Source organism: Ctenopharyngodon idella, chromosome 17, assembly GCF_019924925.1.
Source record: "Ctenopharyngodon idella isolate HZGC_01 chromosome 17, HZGC01, whole genome shotgun sequence".
In the NCBI taxonomy this organism is placed as follows: Eukaryota; Metazoa; Chordata; class Actinopteri; order Cypriniformes; family Xenocyprididae; genus Ctenopharyngodon; species Ctenopharyngodon idella.
Genome location: NC_067236.1, coordinates 19,601,484 through 19,619,264, shown reverse-complemented (window position 1 = coordinate 19,619,264; position 17,781 = coordinate 19,601,484). Strand labels below are relative to the sequence as shown.

At 35.1% G+C, this 17,781-nt stretch overlaps 1 protein-coding gene across 1 annotated transcript in view; it reads right to left on the bottom strand.

Moving 5' to 3' along the window:
* Nucleotides 1-388: 388 nt before the first annotated feature.
* akt1 (v-akt murine thymoma viral oncogene homolog 1) overlaps nt 389-17,781 on the bottom strand; it is a 55,879-nt gene continuing 38,486 nt past the window's right edge. The window contains exons 7-14 of the mRNA XM_051868325.1: nt 17,263-17,328; nt 16,145-16,213; nt 15,937-16,062; nt 12,637-12,765; nt 6,155-6,369; nt 5,936-6,023; nt 4,462-4,564; nt 389-3,087 (exon numbers count right to left, since the gene is read on the bottom strand). Coding sequence (XP_051724285.1) covers nt 3,008-3,087; nt 4,462-4,564; nt 5,936-6,023; nt 6,155-6,369; nt 12,637-12,765; nt 15,937-16,062; nt 16,145-16,213; nt 17,263-17,328 — 876 coding nt within the window. The 3' untranslated portion in view covers nt 389-3,007. The remainder of the gene's footprint in view (nt 3,088-4,461; nt 4,565-5,935; nt 6,024-6,154; nt 6,370-12,636; nt 12,766-15,936; nt 16,063-16,144; nt 16,214-17,262; nt 17,329-17,781) is intronic.

Here is a 17,781-nt window from a genome sequence, read left to right as displayed (position 1 = left end):
CTCGATGACGTATGCAGCCTTCAAATGCGACCTCCTGAGGACGCAGCCTTCGAAATGAGAATCAGCTTCTATTTACGGATATGATGAATGTACGCAATTTCCCGCGAAAACCATCCCGTCAGGTCTAAATTGTAAACACTTATAATAAGCTTACCACAGTGAATCAGCGTAAGACAAAAATACTTTTTGGAAGAAGAATTGGTGATATTATTTAAGTTTTGTTAATTTTGAACAAAAAAAGTTCCCTTTAATGAAACCTTATTGTAAAGTGTTACCAAAACATCAAACCTCAGGGTTACCAATGTTTAATTAACTGTAAATTTAATTTTTACTTGGAAGAACACAGATGTATAGAAGAGGTGTGAAATACTGTGAAATAATCAACCAGTACAATTTAGCCAAAAGTTTATTTGATCAATTCAATGGAAAAAAAGTCTAAATCATAAAAACAGCTGAACAATGTATACAAATTATTATTTGTATCCTAAAGCTGGTGTTCTTTAGTTTACGTATTAAAAAAGACAACAAAATTAAAGGATATAAAAGTAAAATATCTTCCCATTTAAAAAAAAGATCAGAGGACTGTATGAAAAAGCATAATTCATATGAAACATCAGATCTAAAAAAATAGGAAACAATTGTTTTGCATATATATAATAAGGTAATAAGGTGAAAAGAGAGGAAAGGCCTTTACATTCATTTACGTATGCTGACCAACATCTGTGTGTGTGATTATTACACATACCATCAACAATGATCAGAGCATTTCACAATAATAATAATAATAATAATGTTTAAAACACACATAACCAGCCAACAGATTCTCACACGTGTGGTTGTGAGTTAAATCACAAGTGCTTCAAAACAGTTTCGTTATATTTACACCAATGTGTAGAAATGTTGCTTTAAATAAGTTGTACAATACACTTTTAATGCACAAAATGAATCTGTTTTGCATGGTGTGTGTGTGTGGAGCACACAGTAAATCACATAAGTCCTTTCTAGTTGTTAATATTTAACTAATAAACGAATCCAAGCTAAAACACAAAGTCATTTTAAACAGTTAGAAGGTTTAGATGGTCCCTTGGATTGTAATTGTTCATCAGTCGCTAAAGTACCTCGCCGAGGCTGTGCAACACACTGGGATAAAAACACACGCAACAGAACATGGAAAACACAGAAAATAAAACAGGAAGAGGATTGATGAGATGGAGAATACAAAAAGCTCCTTAATACGAGACACTGAAACCCATCAAAACATGTCAGGCTCACATAAAAGAAGAAATTATAGGATTTAAATCATACATTTTTCAGGATGGATTAATTTTTATAGCCAATTTCTGCGTTGACCTTTTGTGACAACATGCCCCAGTAACATCCTCTATAACATTTGAAATGTATTGTGTCTAAGTAATGGCTTTTATGCAGTATTTATATGGTAAAACAGTTATGAAACACAAAATAATTTATTTATCATCAAACAGATATTGTAATGATTCAATTGTATAAAATTGCATCATATAATAAATTAAGAATTATTTTGGTGACACATTTAAATTGTATAATTCCTCATTCTCATGGATACATTTGAATCGTAAAGGCCCGTTCACACCAAGAACGATAACTATAAAGATAACGATAAAGATATAGTTCTAAAAATCGTTCTAAATATAAAAGAATGGCACTGTCCACACCACAGCTATAATGATAACGATCATTGGGATCACTTTCAGAACGGTTGAACGATAAAACACTGACAGCCAATCAGAATCCATTCTAATTCAACGTCTCGCGAATTTAAAATGGCGGACGATATTGTGGAAAAGTGAAAAACCACCGCGGTTTGACAACTCAAAAAATGAGATCATAATGCTAGGCTAGCAAACAGTGTAATATAAAATTACCTCAGGTATCCAGCGCTAATTTTAACTACAGCATTGTCTTGCTTCCTTTGAAGTTGCAGTGAAAAAGATGCAGTGAAAGGCGTTGTTTTGATTCCACTATATTGATTTCGTCACTGTTAGATTAGATCGATTACGCTAGCTATTCACTCGAAACATATCACGCTGAGGACATCTGCTGATTAAAGCCGTGTAAGTGCAACAATATCAGCAAAAACATGTTGTACACACTTTAAAACCGCAGCGTGTGAGCTTACAAAAAACAGACCGTTATCGTTCGTTGGAGCTGAACGCAAATATATTTTGACGCGTCCCGTCTACGGCGTAGGTATCGTTCTTGGTGTGAACGGGCCTTAATACCGTCATTTTTGGCCCTAAACTCAGGCTTTATTTTCTTAAAGAAAAATATAATTGTTTATTTCTCGCTTTTGATTTTAGGATTTGAAATATGATCCAGACATGTTCAGATTTCACTCCTTTGCTATATTGATGGTGGTGGTTTTTAATAAGTTAATTTCTAGTTTTGTGGAATTCAGTCATTTTAATAAGTAATTAAAAAAATGAAATAAAATAATAATTTATCTACATTTCTACTATATTGCACATTCCATGCAAGTGAAATTTAGACCAAAAATTCTTTAGGGGTCGAGACACAGTTCAATTCAGTCTATACATTTATACAAGCTGCTTTTTCATTCATTTCAATTGGTCGATTCATATAAATGGTGTTTTTGAATGGAAATAAAATAATATTTGGCATGAGGTTAGTTTTAATACTTCAATACTAGACTAAAGATGTGCTGTACAATCCATTTCTTTCAATGCTATATTAATGGACATTAATTTGGCAGTTCGAGTGGAAACATGTTTCAGTGTTCCCTCTCATATCCTCAGAAAACATCATGAAATCAAAGGCCACAGAAGCAAAGAGAAACTAGTTTCAGGACAAACATCACAGATCCAGACGTGCTGGTAAACATCTCCCTTCACGCTGATCTCAGAGCAGCTTCTGTGAAGCTCGTGTGATGCTGCGTCCGTCAGAGGAAGGGGAAACGTCTACCTAAAGTGTTGGAAATGCTGGAGCAGAGGCAGATATCGGGACGCTTTCATGCCATTCCACTGGCGGAGTAGGAGAACTGTGGGAAATGTGGCCTCCTCTCGCTGTCGAACGGCTCCATACCATCCTCTGTTTACAAGATAGACACAGTCATAAATGCTTATTTCCCCTTTACATTTTTTAATATGCTTCTTTTATAACTAAAGTTGGCATGAAAGTAATTGTGAGCAGTTCAGTAACACTTGTTAAGTTACCTAGAGACTCGAAACTTGGTCAGATGATAGGTCTCAATTTGGGGAGAGACTGATTGGCCAACAGGTGGCGCTACAGCGATCAAAAACGCTAAACTGCTCATAACCCCTACCTAGACAGTTTGTCTTGGACTCAAGTGCCTTGTATCTTTGGAAACGAACAAAACGTATATCTCCGATTTCATTTGCGCCTGGAAAAATTTTCCGCCATTTTGAATTTTGTCCAAAACCTAGTCAAACTAGTCCTAGGTTTTTCCGCCAGATCGGAACCAAACCAGTGCAGAAATGTTCTCTGGAGAATGAATATCCAAAGTTATCAAAAAAAAGTTGCAATTTTGATTCACGGTCGCTAAGGGGCGCCAAAACGTTCAAAATGGGCGTGGCCACTTTTACTAAAATGGCTGTAACTCTTGAACGGAACGAGATATTTTCACCAAACTTGGTATACTTGTGTATGGGCTCAATCTGTGGTCACAGTAAAAAAATCGTAGCGATTGGACACTTGGTGGTGCTATAACATGAAAAAAAAAACCATTAAAACAGCTGTAACTCCGCAACCGTTAGTCCAATTGACTTGAAAATTGGCATGCAGTGTCTTGGTCCAAGGGGGCATGATAGACTATGAGACATTGGCGTATCTCAAAAAACATGGCCGCCATCAGCCAATGAAGTTTGTGCACCTATTAGACAAGGTTAATAGAGGCCGATTGGAATGAAACTCAGTGGGCATGTTTGACTCATGGTCCGTAAGAATTTTGAAAGAAATCGGCCACTAGTTGGCGCTAAAGAGTTTTACACCTCTGTAACCACATGGTGTTTCACACATCCACACAATATGCATCATTTGATAGATCTCCTCATGCTGAACAACTTTGCCTCAAGAACCAATGCTGTTAATCGAATCGTTCATTAAATATTAACAATTATGTAAAAAAACTATTTTTGCGAACTAATCCTAGGTTTTTCGCCCGATCGGAACCAAACCAGTGCAGTACAATTCTCTGGACTCTCTAGATTAATAATTATCAAAAAAAGTTGAACTTTACCCTTTGGGTAGCTATAACAGGGTCATTTAGAAAAGGGGCGTGGCAAAATATACTGAAAAAGCCTATAAATCCTAAACGAAAACTCAGAACTTCACGAAAATAGGTGAGCACATGAGACCTGTTCTTTTAAACCAGTATTTTGTATCTGTGCATTTTGTCTTAAAGTGACAGCAGCCTAATATTCCAGGTGTTTGTGACGGCGGTACCTTGTCCAGGTGGTGTGATGGTGATGGTCTGTCCTGTGAACTCTTCATCAAAATATCTGGTGTCTGTTTCTGAGGACACTTGTGGTTTGAACGGAGGAATCAGCTGAGGAACAGAGAGAGACTGTTAGACAATCCTGATCAACCATTTTACAGCCATTCTACTTCACTACACTGAAAAACTGCTGTGGGATTTTCACTCAGAAATTGCTAGTAAATTTCACAAATAACTGCAGAGAAATGGCAAGTGACACATTTACTTAAATGTGAAATAGCATTAACTGCAATGTCATGACAGGCGCAAATGGGTTTAGATGTTTTTTGGGGTGTTGAATAATGGCACAAACACCAGTAAATTAACTAGCGCAAACCTTAGTAAATCAAGTTGCATGATTTATTTAAAAACTCCTGAAGGGAAACTCCTATAAATGCAAAAATAATTGTAGGATATAATTTATTTTTTTAATAAATAAATAAAATTGTGATTAAAAAAAAAAATTAGTTATTAATGTATTAAATAGATTAAATTAGATTAAAATAAATAAATAAAAATTAGATTAATATAAATTAATAAATAAATTGATTAAAATTAAATAAATGAATAAATAATACATTTAAAAGTACATTACTATAGGGAGTAGAAAAAATATAAAATAACGTAGCATATATTTATAATTTATTTATTTATATAAATTTTTCCATAATACAAATATAATTTATTTTTAATAAATAAATATTTGATTAAAATAAAACATTAGTTATTAATCTAATAAATAGATTAAATTAGATTAAAATAAATACAAAAATCGATTAATATAAATAAAAAAATAAATAAAAATTAGATTCAATTTAAATAAATAAATAAGTAAATAATGCATTTAACAAAATCGATTAATATAAAAAAGAAATAAAAATTAGATTAAATTTAAATAAATAAATAAATAATGCATTTAACATTCTACTTTATTTATATTAATTTTTCCATAATACAAATATAATTTATTTTTAATAAATAAATAAAAATGTGATTCAAATAAAACATTAGTTAGTTATTAATCTAATAAATAGATTAAAACAGATTAAAATAAATACAAAAATCGATTAATATAAAAAAAAAAAAAGAAATAAAATTAGATTCAATTTAAATAAATAAATAAATAATGCATTTAACAGTACATTACCATAGTAAAAGAATACATATATATAATAACAAAACTTAATAGAAACTAATTTTAGATTTATAATATTCATTTTTCAGTGTATAAATTCGGGTGTTTATAAAAGATAGATGCCTTTTAAATTTTAGGATGGGGTCCTTCACACGAGGATGATCATATTTGGGGGTTCATGGCATCTAAAAGACTGAAAAGCCCTGATCTACTGAACGTGAGTTTGGTGATCTCTCTGAGATATGATCGTGTGTGTGTGTTTGCTGTGCTTCTCCTTATATGAGATGTGATCATACGTGTGTTTTTACCTTCTTCTCGTAAACATCTTGCCACTCAATTCCAGTGAAGAATTTGTGCTGCATTATCTCTTTAGCATCATCAGGACCACCACCTAACCTAAAAACACACACACACACACACTCCATTACTGACACCAGAAACACTTGACATGCTAAATATCAGTAAGTGTGCTTTGCATGCTGGGATACAGTATGAAGAGCAGTATGGCAGTACGTGATGACACCGACCGTTGCTTGGGGTCTTTCTTGAGCAGGCCGGACAGCAGCGATTTTCCCTCCGGAGCGAGTGTGCGAGGGAAGCGGATGTCCTCCATCAGGATGAGCTCAAACAGACGCTCGTGATCCTGGTTATAGAAGGGCAGACGGCCACACATCATCTCATACATCACCACTCCCAAACCCCACCAGTCCACTGCACGGCCGTAGTCATTGTCCTCCAGCACCTGCACACACACACACACACACGTTGAGTTTTCATGTTTTATGGGTGTACAAACTGTATATTCTCTCCCCTATCCCTAAACCTACCCATCACACACTCACTCACACACTCACTGTTTCTGAACTCCCTGAAACGCCTCCATTGTAGTCTTGAGTTTTCTTCACAATATTCCTCATTTAAATAATTTATACGCAGAATAAAGGGGCGGGGCCTGGTTGAGTTAGTTAGTAGTGTGTTGAAACTGGAGGTTACGGTAAGGGGCGGGGCATTTCCCAAACACCAATCACAACACACTGCTCCAGCCGACCAATCAGAGCACATTGTGCTTTTCAGAAGGAGCGGCTTCATAGAGATAGGAACTAAACAGAGCGTTACTGACAGACGGAGCTGAACAATGGAGAATATGAGGAAAATAATCAACATTCAAGCATAAAAACCTGTTCTAGTAGAGCCCAAAAACACAATCAAGACATTATAAAAGGGAATAACAGGTCCTCCTTAAATAAGAACAGTGTGATAACCGAGAGCTGATGGTGCCGGTGTGTTTGCGTGTGTAACAGCTCCCACTGAGTGTTACCGAAACCCCGACCGCGGGTCACGGGGAGAGAATGACTCAGTCCGTGCGGTCAGTGGAAAGGTGAAGCCACGGAGCTGCTAGAATTACTGACCGCTGTCTATTTCCAGCGCCGCTGTCATGTGACTCACGGAGAGAGACAGCTGGGCCTGCAGCTGCCCCATATATGTAGAAGAACAGCACAGCTGTGAAGCTGCCAGGAGCCCAGGAGCCGCCGCCGAGCCCGAGGAGACCCACGTCTTCAGACGGACTGTGTAAACAGCAGTAAACACATCCCAGCGGCACTGCGCTGACGTGAACCAGTCGCTATTTCCATGACATGACCAGCAATGTAGAGTAAACTTCACTCACACAGCGCCAGTCCTAACTTGAGATAGTGCTATCAATATTTATTATTTTTAATTTTTTTTATACGTCTATATAGTTTTTATTAATTTTTATTTCAGTTTTAGTTTTAGTTATTTAAGGACTTCAAGTTAAACTAAATGAAATTGAGAAATGGCAATTAGCTGAAATAAAATAAGTATATTATTTCAGTTAAAGTTTATTTTATTTCAAGGAACTAGGTTTTCTATGGTTTTAGTTATCTATAATAACCCTGGTCATAACATCTCACCGTTATAATCACAATATTTAAGTTATTAGATTAACATTACTGGATTAACTGCATTAACACCTTTTTTTCTGTCACTACTTGTGTGTAAAACAATCATGACAATAAAGTACTTTGAAAGTGAAATTGAGGCAGCCCATTGAACCGTATGGTAAAAAGTTGTGAAATTTGGCACACAGATAGAGGACAGTCTGAACATTAACCACACCGATTTTGGAGTCTCTAACTCAATCCCTCTAGCGCCACCAACTGTCCAAAGTTGCACTCGCGTTTATGTAAATAACTTTTGAACCATTAGGGCTAGAAACTAAATTCTTCAAAATTCAATTCTAAAATTATAATTTTTTTCCTCAATTCCTTGGCTGAAGACGATTCAAATCCACCATATGACATTATTTTCCATCATGAAAATATCCCCACCATTTTGAATTTACCAAAAAACCTACTTTTTTGAACTCGTCCTGCCTGATTTTCACCAAAATTGCGCATAAACAAATTCGATGAAGAACACATCAAATTAGATGCAAGGCTATATCTCCACAACGCTTTAGGTTCTCGAGACGAATCTTGGTACATGTCATCACAAGCATGACCTGAGGCTACATGCAGCATTCTGGCACAGCGCCATCTACTGGTCAAGAGATATGGAAAATGGCTATTTTTGCTTATAACTTCTTATGGAAGTTGGGCATTTTGGGCGTCAGCCATTTCTAATTTTGTCGTAAAATGCTGTAAATTATACACACATTAGCATATCGTTACGAAATCTCGGTATATGTCATCGGGGCCATAAGTTTCGCAACAGTGCCACCTTCTGGTCAAAAATTATAAGGAAATTTTAAAAAATGCTAATAGCTTTTAAACAATTTTGTCTATTTTAATGAAACTCTGGTCTTTATAGATTCCTTGAGTCATATCGAGAACAATGATACCAATTATGCTATATTTAGTCGAACAGGCTGTCCGCCATTTTGAATTTAAAAAAAAAAAACTTTTTCAAACTCATCCTAGACCATTGGTCTGATTTTTACCAAAATTGGCTCAGATCATCTTCAGAACATTCCGCCAAAAAGTAACCAAAAGCTTTTCAATTGACCAAAACGTTCTCGAATAAGCATCAACGAAATTGTTGGCAAGATGCCAAACTGATTCTGAGGCTGTAACTCTGCAACGCTTTGGCATATTGACTCCAAACTTTAAATTTGGTGTCATTTTCACCTCACACTGACCACACCATAATAATTTGATAACAGTGCCACCTATTGGTCAAAAGTGATAAGCAAATAAAACGTATTACTAGTGTTTGTATTTGTGATTTTTCTGCCATTTTGACTAAAATAAACTAAAAATGTATTTAACCACTCATTGTTGCAATTACTCTGATGTTTGTCTGATTTTCACCAAAATTGACTCAGATCATCTTCAACATCATAAACCCAACCATTCTGGAATAACGCGTAAACAAATTCGACAAAGAACACGTCAAATTAGATGCAAGGCTATAGGTTTAGGTTCTCGAGAAGAAACTTGGTACATGTCATCACAAGCATGACCTGAATCTACATGCAGCATTCTGGCACAGCACCATCTACTGGCCAAGAGATATGAAAAAAGGTTATTTTTGCTTTTAACATCTGAACGTTTTTTTTTTTTTTTACAGAAGTTGCCTCTATTGGCCATTTTGGGCGTCGGCCATTTTAAATTTTGTCGTAAAATGCTGTAAATTACATACACATTAGCATATTGTTACGAAAATCTTGGTATGTGTCATCAGGAACATGCTCCGAAGTTACTCAAAAAGTTTCGGAACAGCGCCACCTTCTGGTCAAAAATTATAAGGAAATTTTTAAAAATGCTAATAGCTTTTAAATAATTTTGTCTGTTTTAATGAAACTGGTCTTTATAGATTCCTTGAGTCATATCGAGAACAATGATAACAATTATGCTATATTCAGTTGAACAGGCTGTCCGCCATTTTGACTTTTTCTAAAAAAAAACTTTTTCAAACTCCTCCTAGACCATTGGTCTGATTTTCGCCAAAATTGGCTCAGATCATCTTCAGAACATGCCGGCAAAAAGTAACCAAAATCTTTTCGATTGACCAAACTGTTCTCGAATAACGCATCAACGAAATTGTTGACATGATGCCAAGCTGATTCTGAGGCTGCAACGCTTTGGCAGATTGACACCAAACTTTGTATGTGTCATTGTCACCTCACACTAGTGCTGTCAAAAGTAAAGACTTCGGCACTGAAATTTTAAAAATGTGACGCTTTGAACGCTGTTGAGCGGATTGATTCATAAACACCTCTGACTGGCTATTGTGTTCACATGTTCATCAGATATGTTTGTGATTGGCTACAATGATCAACACTTCAAAAACATGTTGTAAATACTCATCTGTGATGCTCTTCACCGAGTGCTTACACAGATACACACGCAGACAGGTCCGCCTGCTTGCAAACGCTCCCGCTTTTAGAACGCTTTCAAATTTAAACGCTCCCGTGCGTTGATCGTTGTAGCCAATCACAGACATATCTGTTGAGCGCGTGAACACAACGGCCAATCAGAGGCGTTTACGAATCCGCTCAACAGCGCTTAAAGCGTCACATTTTTAAAATTTCAGTACCGACTTGGTATCGAAGTCAGTACTTTTGACAACACTACCTCACACTGACTCTAATAATTTGATAACAGTGCCACCTATTGGTCAAAAATTATAAGCAATTAAATTGTATTACTACTGATTGTATTTGTGATTTTTCAGCCATTTTGACTAAAATAAACTAAAAATGTCTTTAACCACTCATTGTTGCAGTTGCTCTGATGTTCCAGCCATGCTGGCATGACTCATTATGCCATTATTGTGATTGACCACAATAATTGCTGCTTGCTTTTTTGAGGTAACATGTTTTACCTTATTCTAAAACATATTTGTTTTATTTAAATTATTTTAAGCCATCTTTGGCCCCCTAGTGGATCCTGGTTGAGAGCCACTGCTCTGTAAAGCACACAAAACATCAATTTTTCCATGTGTCGTTGTGCATTTAAAACACTTCCACCTGTTTTCTTCCGAATTCTCTCATCCCTCCCTCACTTTTCTCTCTCTGGGCTGGTGGAATATTTCCAGACGTAACAGCATTCCAGAGCTCCACACGCACAACAAGGTCATTGTTTACAGCGGAACAACCTGTAACACGGCCTGGGCCCAACTCCAGAGAGGCCACCCGTCTCCATGGCAACACCCCCCGAAGTGTCCCGTGCTGGGCCGTGTTGTCATGTCAACATGGGGATTGAACTGAAGTTGCCGGGACGAGGAGAGAAAGGTGACACGGGTTCCTGGACGTCTCGTATGAGGGCGTCTAACAGAGCAATCATCATTCTGTCATCATGATGTTCCAAACCTGTATGACTCTGTTTCAGTGGATGTACAGATGTTTAACAGTGCTGTGGAGCTACAAAAAACTACAAAAGACTGTCTATGAGGAACAGAAATGAAATTTAAGTACTTATTTCCTCAAAAATCTTGTGATTCTTATTCACACTGATGCAAACACAAACACAAAGATACCGTATGACTTCAGAAAACTAATATTGCGCATAAGTCATATGGGCAACTGTTGTGACGCCTTCAAGCTGCTTATTTAGTCATTTTGCGGTTTTTATAGAAGAGATACTGATAAACATTTCCTTTTGTGCTTAACAGAAAAAATACATGTATATGAGCTGTAAATGATGACAGAATTAACGAGTTATTCCTTTTCTTCAGGGATTCACAAATTTTTTTGTCATCTAAACCAATTTATTATTATTATTATTTATTATTATAATTATTAAATGATCACAAAAATGATGTTTTCAAGTTAATTAAAATGAAAATTGTAATAAATAATTTTAAAATAAAGTACACCTGAGACTAAGACATTTAAATAATTTAACACATTATAACATTTAACAACAAATTATTATTATTATTATTAAATGATCACAATCATGGTTTTCTCAAGTTAATTAAAATATAAAATTGTAATAAATCAAGTAAAAATATTTTTACTTCGAAAAATATTTGTAACATTTAACAACAATTTAAAATATTATTATTATTTTTTTATGTTATTTAACTGAAATAAGTTACATTATTGAGTTATTTTACATTTTTATGATTTAACTAATTATCAGCTTTTTATAAACTCACAAACCTCTTGCTATTTTAGTTTGGGAACTCTGCTCTGTCTCGGAGAGTAACATATTCAAACATTATGAGTCAAAATGAGAGCATAGACTTTTAAATAAAACTAGTTACTATATACTAACCCTGAACCCTAAACATTTTTAGAACAATAAACGCACCATTTATAGCCAATCCACACATGCACACACGCAGCCCCCACAAGAGGGCAGAGGAAAGCCCCAGTCAGGGTGTTGTTGTCCCATGATATGATGTGGGGCAGCTGTGGGCGTCAGCTGGAGCGCTGGTGGCCCGTCTGACTGCACCGGGACGCTCACGTTTCCCGCAACTCTGCCAAGCCCCTTTCCCAGCAGATTCCAAAATGGTGGGCTAAAAACAACGTGGCCGCAACTGTGTCAACATGGGCAGCCCTTCTCCAAAACACACACACACACACACACACCCTTGAGCTGCCACATGTCATACCTGCAGTAGCGGCCTTTGCTATGCGCCTGGGGCAAAAATGCCACCAAAATTAATAAAAATGCTTCCAAAAACCAAGATATGGTGCAAAAAAAAGTCTCTGTATAAGTTCTTGTTTTTAATATTTCTAAGCAATATCACACGAGCAAAAGTGCTGTTTTCCTGAATATCAGCACGTTCGCAAATTCGATATTATTAGGCTATTAGTTGACTTACATTTTAGATACAACAATGTCTGTTTTTCCTCTATTTTGCCAATGAAAATATGTTATTTTGCCAGTGTTTATAAATAGACTTAAAATATGCAAAATACGATTTGTTTTGTGAATCCCTGCATTGGAGATTCAAAAGGTTCTTGATGTTTGATTACAGGCTCTTCAGATCAGCATAATGGGTTCTGTGAATGGTTTGATCATGTGGTTGGTCTCACCTCAGGGGCCAGATACTCTGGAGTCCCACAGAAGGTCTTCATAGTGGCTCCGTCTGTGATGCCCTCCTTACACAAGCCGAAGTCAGTGATCTTTATGTGACCGTCTTTATCCAGCATCAGGTTTTCCAGCTGTGAAAGACAACGGCAGAATAGAGAGAGCAAATATTTCAGTTGCGCTGTGACCATGTGATCATCTAATAAGAGCAGTTTTTTTTTCTATAGAATCACAACAGTGACCGCCAGAATTTCATAATTTCCATCAAAGGTATTTCAAAAAGGCCTTGAGCCAAACCAACCAGCTCCAAAAAGCTACAATCACACCATTTGAGAAGAAAAGAAGTAAATAAACATAAAATAGTAAATAAATAATTAGAATGTAAATAAATAAAAAAAACATGTAAAAAATATAGAAATAAATAGATAAACTAAAAACTAAATATATGTTAAAAAAAAAAAAAAACGAAATAAAAAAGTAAATCAATTAAGTTAATAAACACATTAAAAGTAAATATATAAATAAACAGTAAAATAAAAAATTAATTAATTAAAATATAACTGATAACCGATTATTCAGAATGATATATGCCGATGCCAATACCAATAACCGATTATTCAAAATGACATCTGCCGATGCTGATACCGATAACCGATTATTCAGAATGATATATGCCAATGCCAATACCGATAACCGATTATTCAAAATGACATCTGCTGATGCTGATACCGATAACCGATTATTCAGAATGATATATGCCGATACAATTAATTAATTTAAAAAGTAAATAAATAAATAAAGTAAATACATTTAGAAAGTAAATAAAAAGTAAATATATAAATAAAAAAGTAAAAAGTAATTGAATAAATTAAAAGTAAATAAATTAAAAGAAAACAAATGAAAATAAATAAAAAGTAAATAAATGAATAAAAGGTAAATAAATACATTAAAGGTAAATATATAAATAAAAAGTAAATAAATAAAAAATAATTAATTAAAACGTAAATAAATAAAAAGTAAATACATTTAAAAAGCAAGCAAATAAATAAAAAGTATATAAATATATAAATAAGTAAAAAGTAAAAAAAGTAAATAAATTAAAAGTAAATAAATTAATAAAAAGAAAATAATTAATTAAATAATGAGTAAATAAATTAAAGTAAATACATTTAGAAAGAAAGTAAATAAATAAAAAGTAAATATTTAAATAAAAAACAAATAAATAAATAAAAAGTCAAATTTAAAAGTAAATAAATAAAATGTAAATATATTAAATGAACAAACAAACACATAAATGAACAAACAAACACATACAAACATTTAGGATTTTAAAAGTACACTTATCATCACTTAATGTTTAAACTCATGGTTGGTCTTGAAATATTCGTTATTATTAAACATCAATGTCAAACCTCAAACTCTCACAACAGTGTTTCGTTTGTCTCCCCGTCTTCTGTTAAACCATTTTATTTTACAGAGAGCTTGCTGATATGTTATAATCCGGCCTGGCTTGTGTTGCGTTCTTGTGAAATAGAAATGTCAACCATCCAAGCCAGTTCCATACAACACTCCAGTTCAAATGTTGGAGTGGAAGAGTACAGGACGGCATCTGCGGGCACCTCTGTCGGTGTGTGTTAATATCAGCACGTCCTCACAGTCACCTGGCAGCTGTAGCTCACACGTGGCCAGAGGCCCGAGAACATTAGTCAGCACAAACACCCGTCCTGCTACACCGGCACTTTCACATGAACCTGAGCAGCCCAGAGCCAAGACAGAAAGAGAGGAGGAGGAGAAGGAGAAACGAAGAGAAAGCAAAACACGGGGTGTTCTGCTGACCTACAGTATCATCATCTGGACGGGTCAGAGAGACTTACAACATCAACTTCACAGTTAAAGGGATAGATCGCACAAAATTAAAATTTGCTGTTAATTGACATGCTCAGGACTGTTTGCAGAGACTGTGGATTACAGATTAATAATTAAAGATGCAGCAATACTAAATTTCTCCACCGATACGATAACCGATTATTCAGAATGACATCTGCCGAGGCTGATAACCGATTATTCAGAAGGATAAATTTCTCCACAGATACAAATACTAATAATTCAGAATATCTGCCAATGGCGATACCGATAACTGATTATTCAGAATGCTATCTGCCGATACCAATTATTCAGAATATCTGCCAATGTCGATAACCGATTATTCAGAATGATATATGCCGATGCCAATAGCGTTTATTCGGAATTATATATGCAGATTCCATTACCGATAACCAATTATTCAGAATGATACCTGCTGATGCCGATAACCGATTATTCAGAATGATACATTTCTCCACCGATACTGATAACAGATTATTCAGAATGATATCTGCTGATACCGATAATTCAGAATATCTGCCAATGGCGATACTGATAACCGATTATTCAGAATGATATCTGCCGATGTCGATAACCAGTTATTCAGAATGATATATGCCAATGCCGATAACCAATTATTCAGAATGATATCTGCCAATGCAAATACCAATAAACGATTATTTAGAATAATAGCTGATGCCAATACTTATTATTCAGAACGATATCTGCCGATGCCGATTATGCAGAATATCTGCCGATGCTGATACCCGATTATTCAGAACGATATCTGCCTATGCTGATAACCGATTATTCAGAATGATATCTGCCAATACGATAATTGATTATTCAGAACGATAGCTGATGCCAATACTGATTATTCAGAATGATATCTGCCGATGCCAATGGCGATTATTCAGAATGATAGCTGATGCCGATACCGATTATTCAAAATGATATCTGCCGATACCAATAGTTTGATTTTTCTTAAGGAAAGAAAATCTCTCCCAAATAATGCTGCAAACTATCAACAACATCAAACTTCACAGGTAAAGCTGCCTTACAAAACAGACTCTTAAATCTGACTGGATGATCCAAATCTGACATCAATATTTACAAATTTAAAATGTTAGAATACAGCATTGTATACAAAACAAATATAAATAATAATAAAACAAATATAAATAACAAAAATGATAAAACTAAAATCCTAAAATGTATTATTTATGGCTATTATTATTAATTAATTTAGGCTATTTATTTATTGAACATATACTTTTTAAGACATTAAGATGTGGATTCATCCATAATGACTACCATAATAATGTATAAAATGGTTTATTTAGTGAATAATGATGCCGTAGAGGAGTCACTGAGGATTTGGCAGCATTTCATTCCCACATGTAGACAATATATCTGAAATTATGAACAGTTGAGCTCCTGACCTTCAGGTCCCTGTAGACCACGTTTCGCTCTGAATGCAGGTAGTCCAGCGCAGACACGATCTCCGCCCCGTAGAAGCGCGCTCGGTCCTCTGAGAAAACCCGATCCCGTGACAAGTGGAAGAAGAGCTGCAGGAAGGAATGAATGCTGGAACGTTTATTACTGTAAATGATCCTTTCAAGCTCTGGTCTGAGAAGATCCCAACCTTACCTCTCCTCCGTTGGCGTACTCCATGACGAAACACAAACGGTCGTGGGTTTGGAAGGAGTATTTCAGAGCCTAAACATGTGAATTCATGCATAGAAATACAAGCAACAATGTATTAAATAATTATATTAAATATTAATTATAAAGACATTTAATAACACAAGCAAAATGTGATGTTCTTCCTCAGTGTTTCTGTCTTGTGTTCCAGCACAAATATCTAAACATTCTTAAATCAGGATACATTTACTGGAGATGCAAAATTACATATTAAATCTTTTTTTATGAAAAAATTATCAAAATGACGTGAGTTTATGCTTAAAATGAGAACAAATATCCTCCAATGGGATTCAAAGTGAAAACAAGTTTATTTTTCTGACTGAATTGGTGGATATTTGTTTTTGTTTTAAGCATAAACTCACTTCATTTTCATTAATTTCTCAGAAAAGAAAGATTTAATATGTCATTTTGTGTCTCATGTAAATGTATCTTGATTTAAGTGTTTAGATATTTGTACTGGAAAACAAGACAGAAATACTGAGGCGCTATTAAAGGAATAGTGAAAAATTCTGCAGTCTGAATCTCTGAAATACATTTAAGCATCGAATTTCTGCTTCACTATAGAATCACCAAATCTTGTTTTCTGAAAAAAAAATATCAAAATGAAGTGAGTTTATGCTTAAAACAAGAACAAATATCTGCCAGTGGGGTCAGAAAAATAAACTTGTTTTCCCTTTGAATTAAGTTTATTTTTCTGACCCCATTAATATTAATAAAAAACACTTAATATTGATATATTTTTCAGAAATTCAAGACTTAATATCTTAAGTAATTTTGCTTATCAAGTACATGCATCTTGATTTAAGAATGTGTGCTGGAAAACAAGACAAAAATACTAAGTAAGCAAACATATTTTGCAGTGTATGATCTAAGAGGAAACTTTTGCTATTCAGTGGTGAAGGAAGCGGAAACAGGCGACATTATTCAATTTGAAGAAGTAGCTTGAACTCTTCTAAAACGCATTGTGTAGATGGATAAACAGGCAGACGTGCTTGAGACGAGAGGGTGTTGAAGAAGAAGAAGAGGAGATCAGGAGTGTTTGGATGAGCCTGAGAGTCTCTCACCGTCAAGAAGGGGTGTTTGGAGTTCTGAAGCACACGGTTCTCTGTGAGTGTGTGAGCCACTTCATCCTGAAAGAACCAGTCAAGAGTTCAGACGCAGCTACTCACTCTTCAGCATGACTGTTTTACACATGTTAGAATAATAGTAAAGTGATGAAATCGCACACATGTAAGTACGGGAATGATGTAGTCATTAAACGTGACATAAAAAACTCACTGAAAACAGGGGCGTCAATTGGGTATATTATCATACCTTGGCTTCCTGGTCAGGTCAATGCAAAGTAACATTTTTATTGCAGGATTAACAGAGTTATATTACTACAGGTAACATATAATTTGTTATTGTTTAATACAGGAGAAAAGAAAGTAAATTAAAGCGATCTGATAGTTATATTCGTGTCACACAAGTTCAACGGCGCTGCAAAGGTGTCTATTTACAACATGATTTTGCAGCATTGAGTATTGTAGCCAATCACAAGCATTTCTGTTGAAAATAATGACCAATCAGAGGTGGTGAGAATC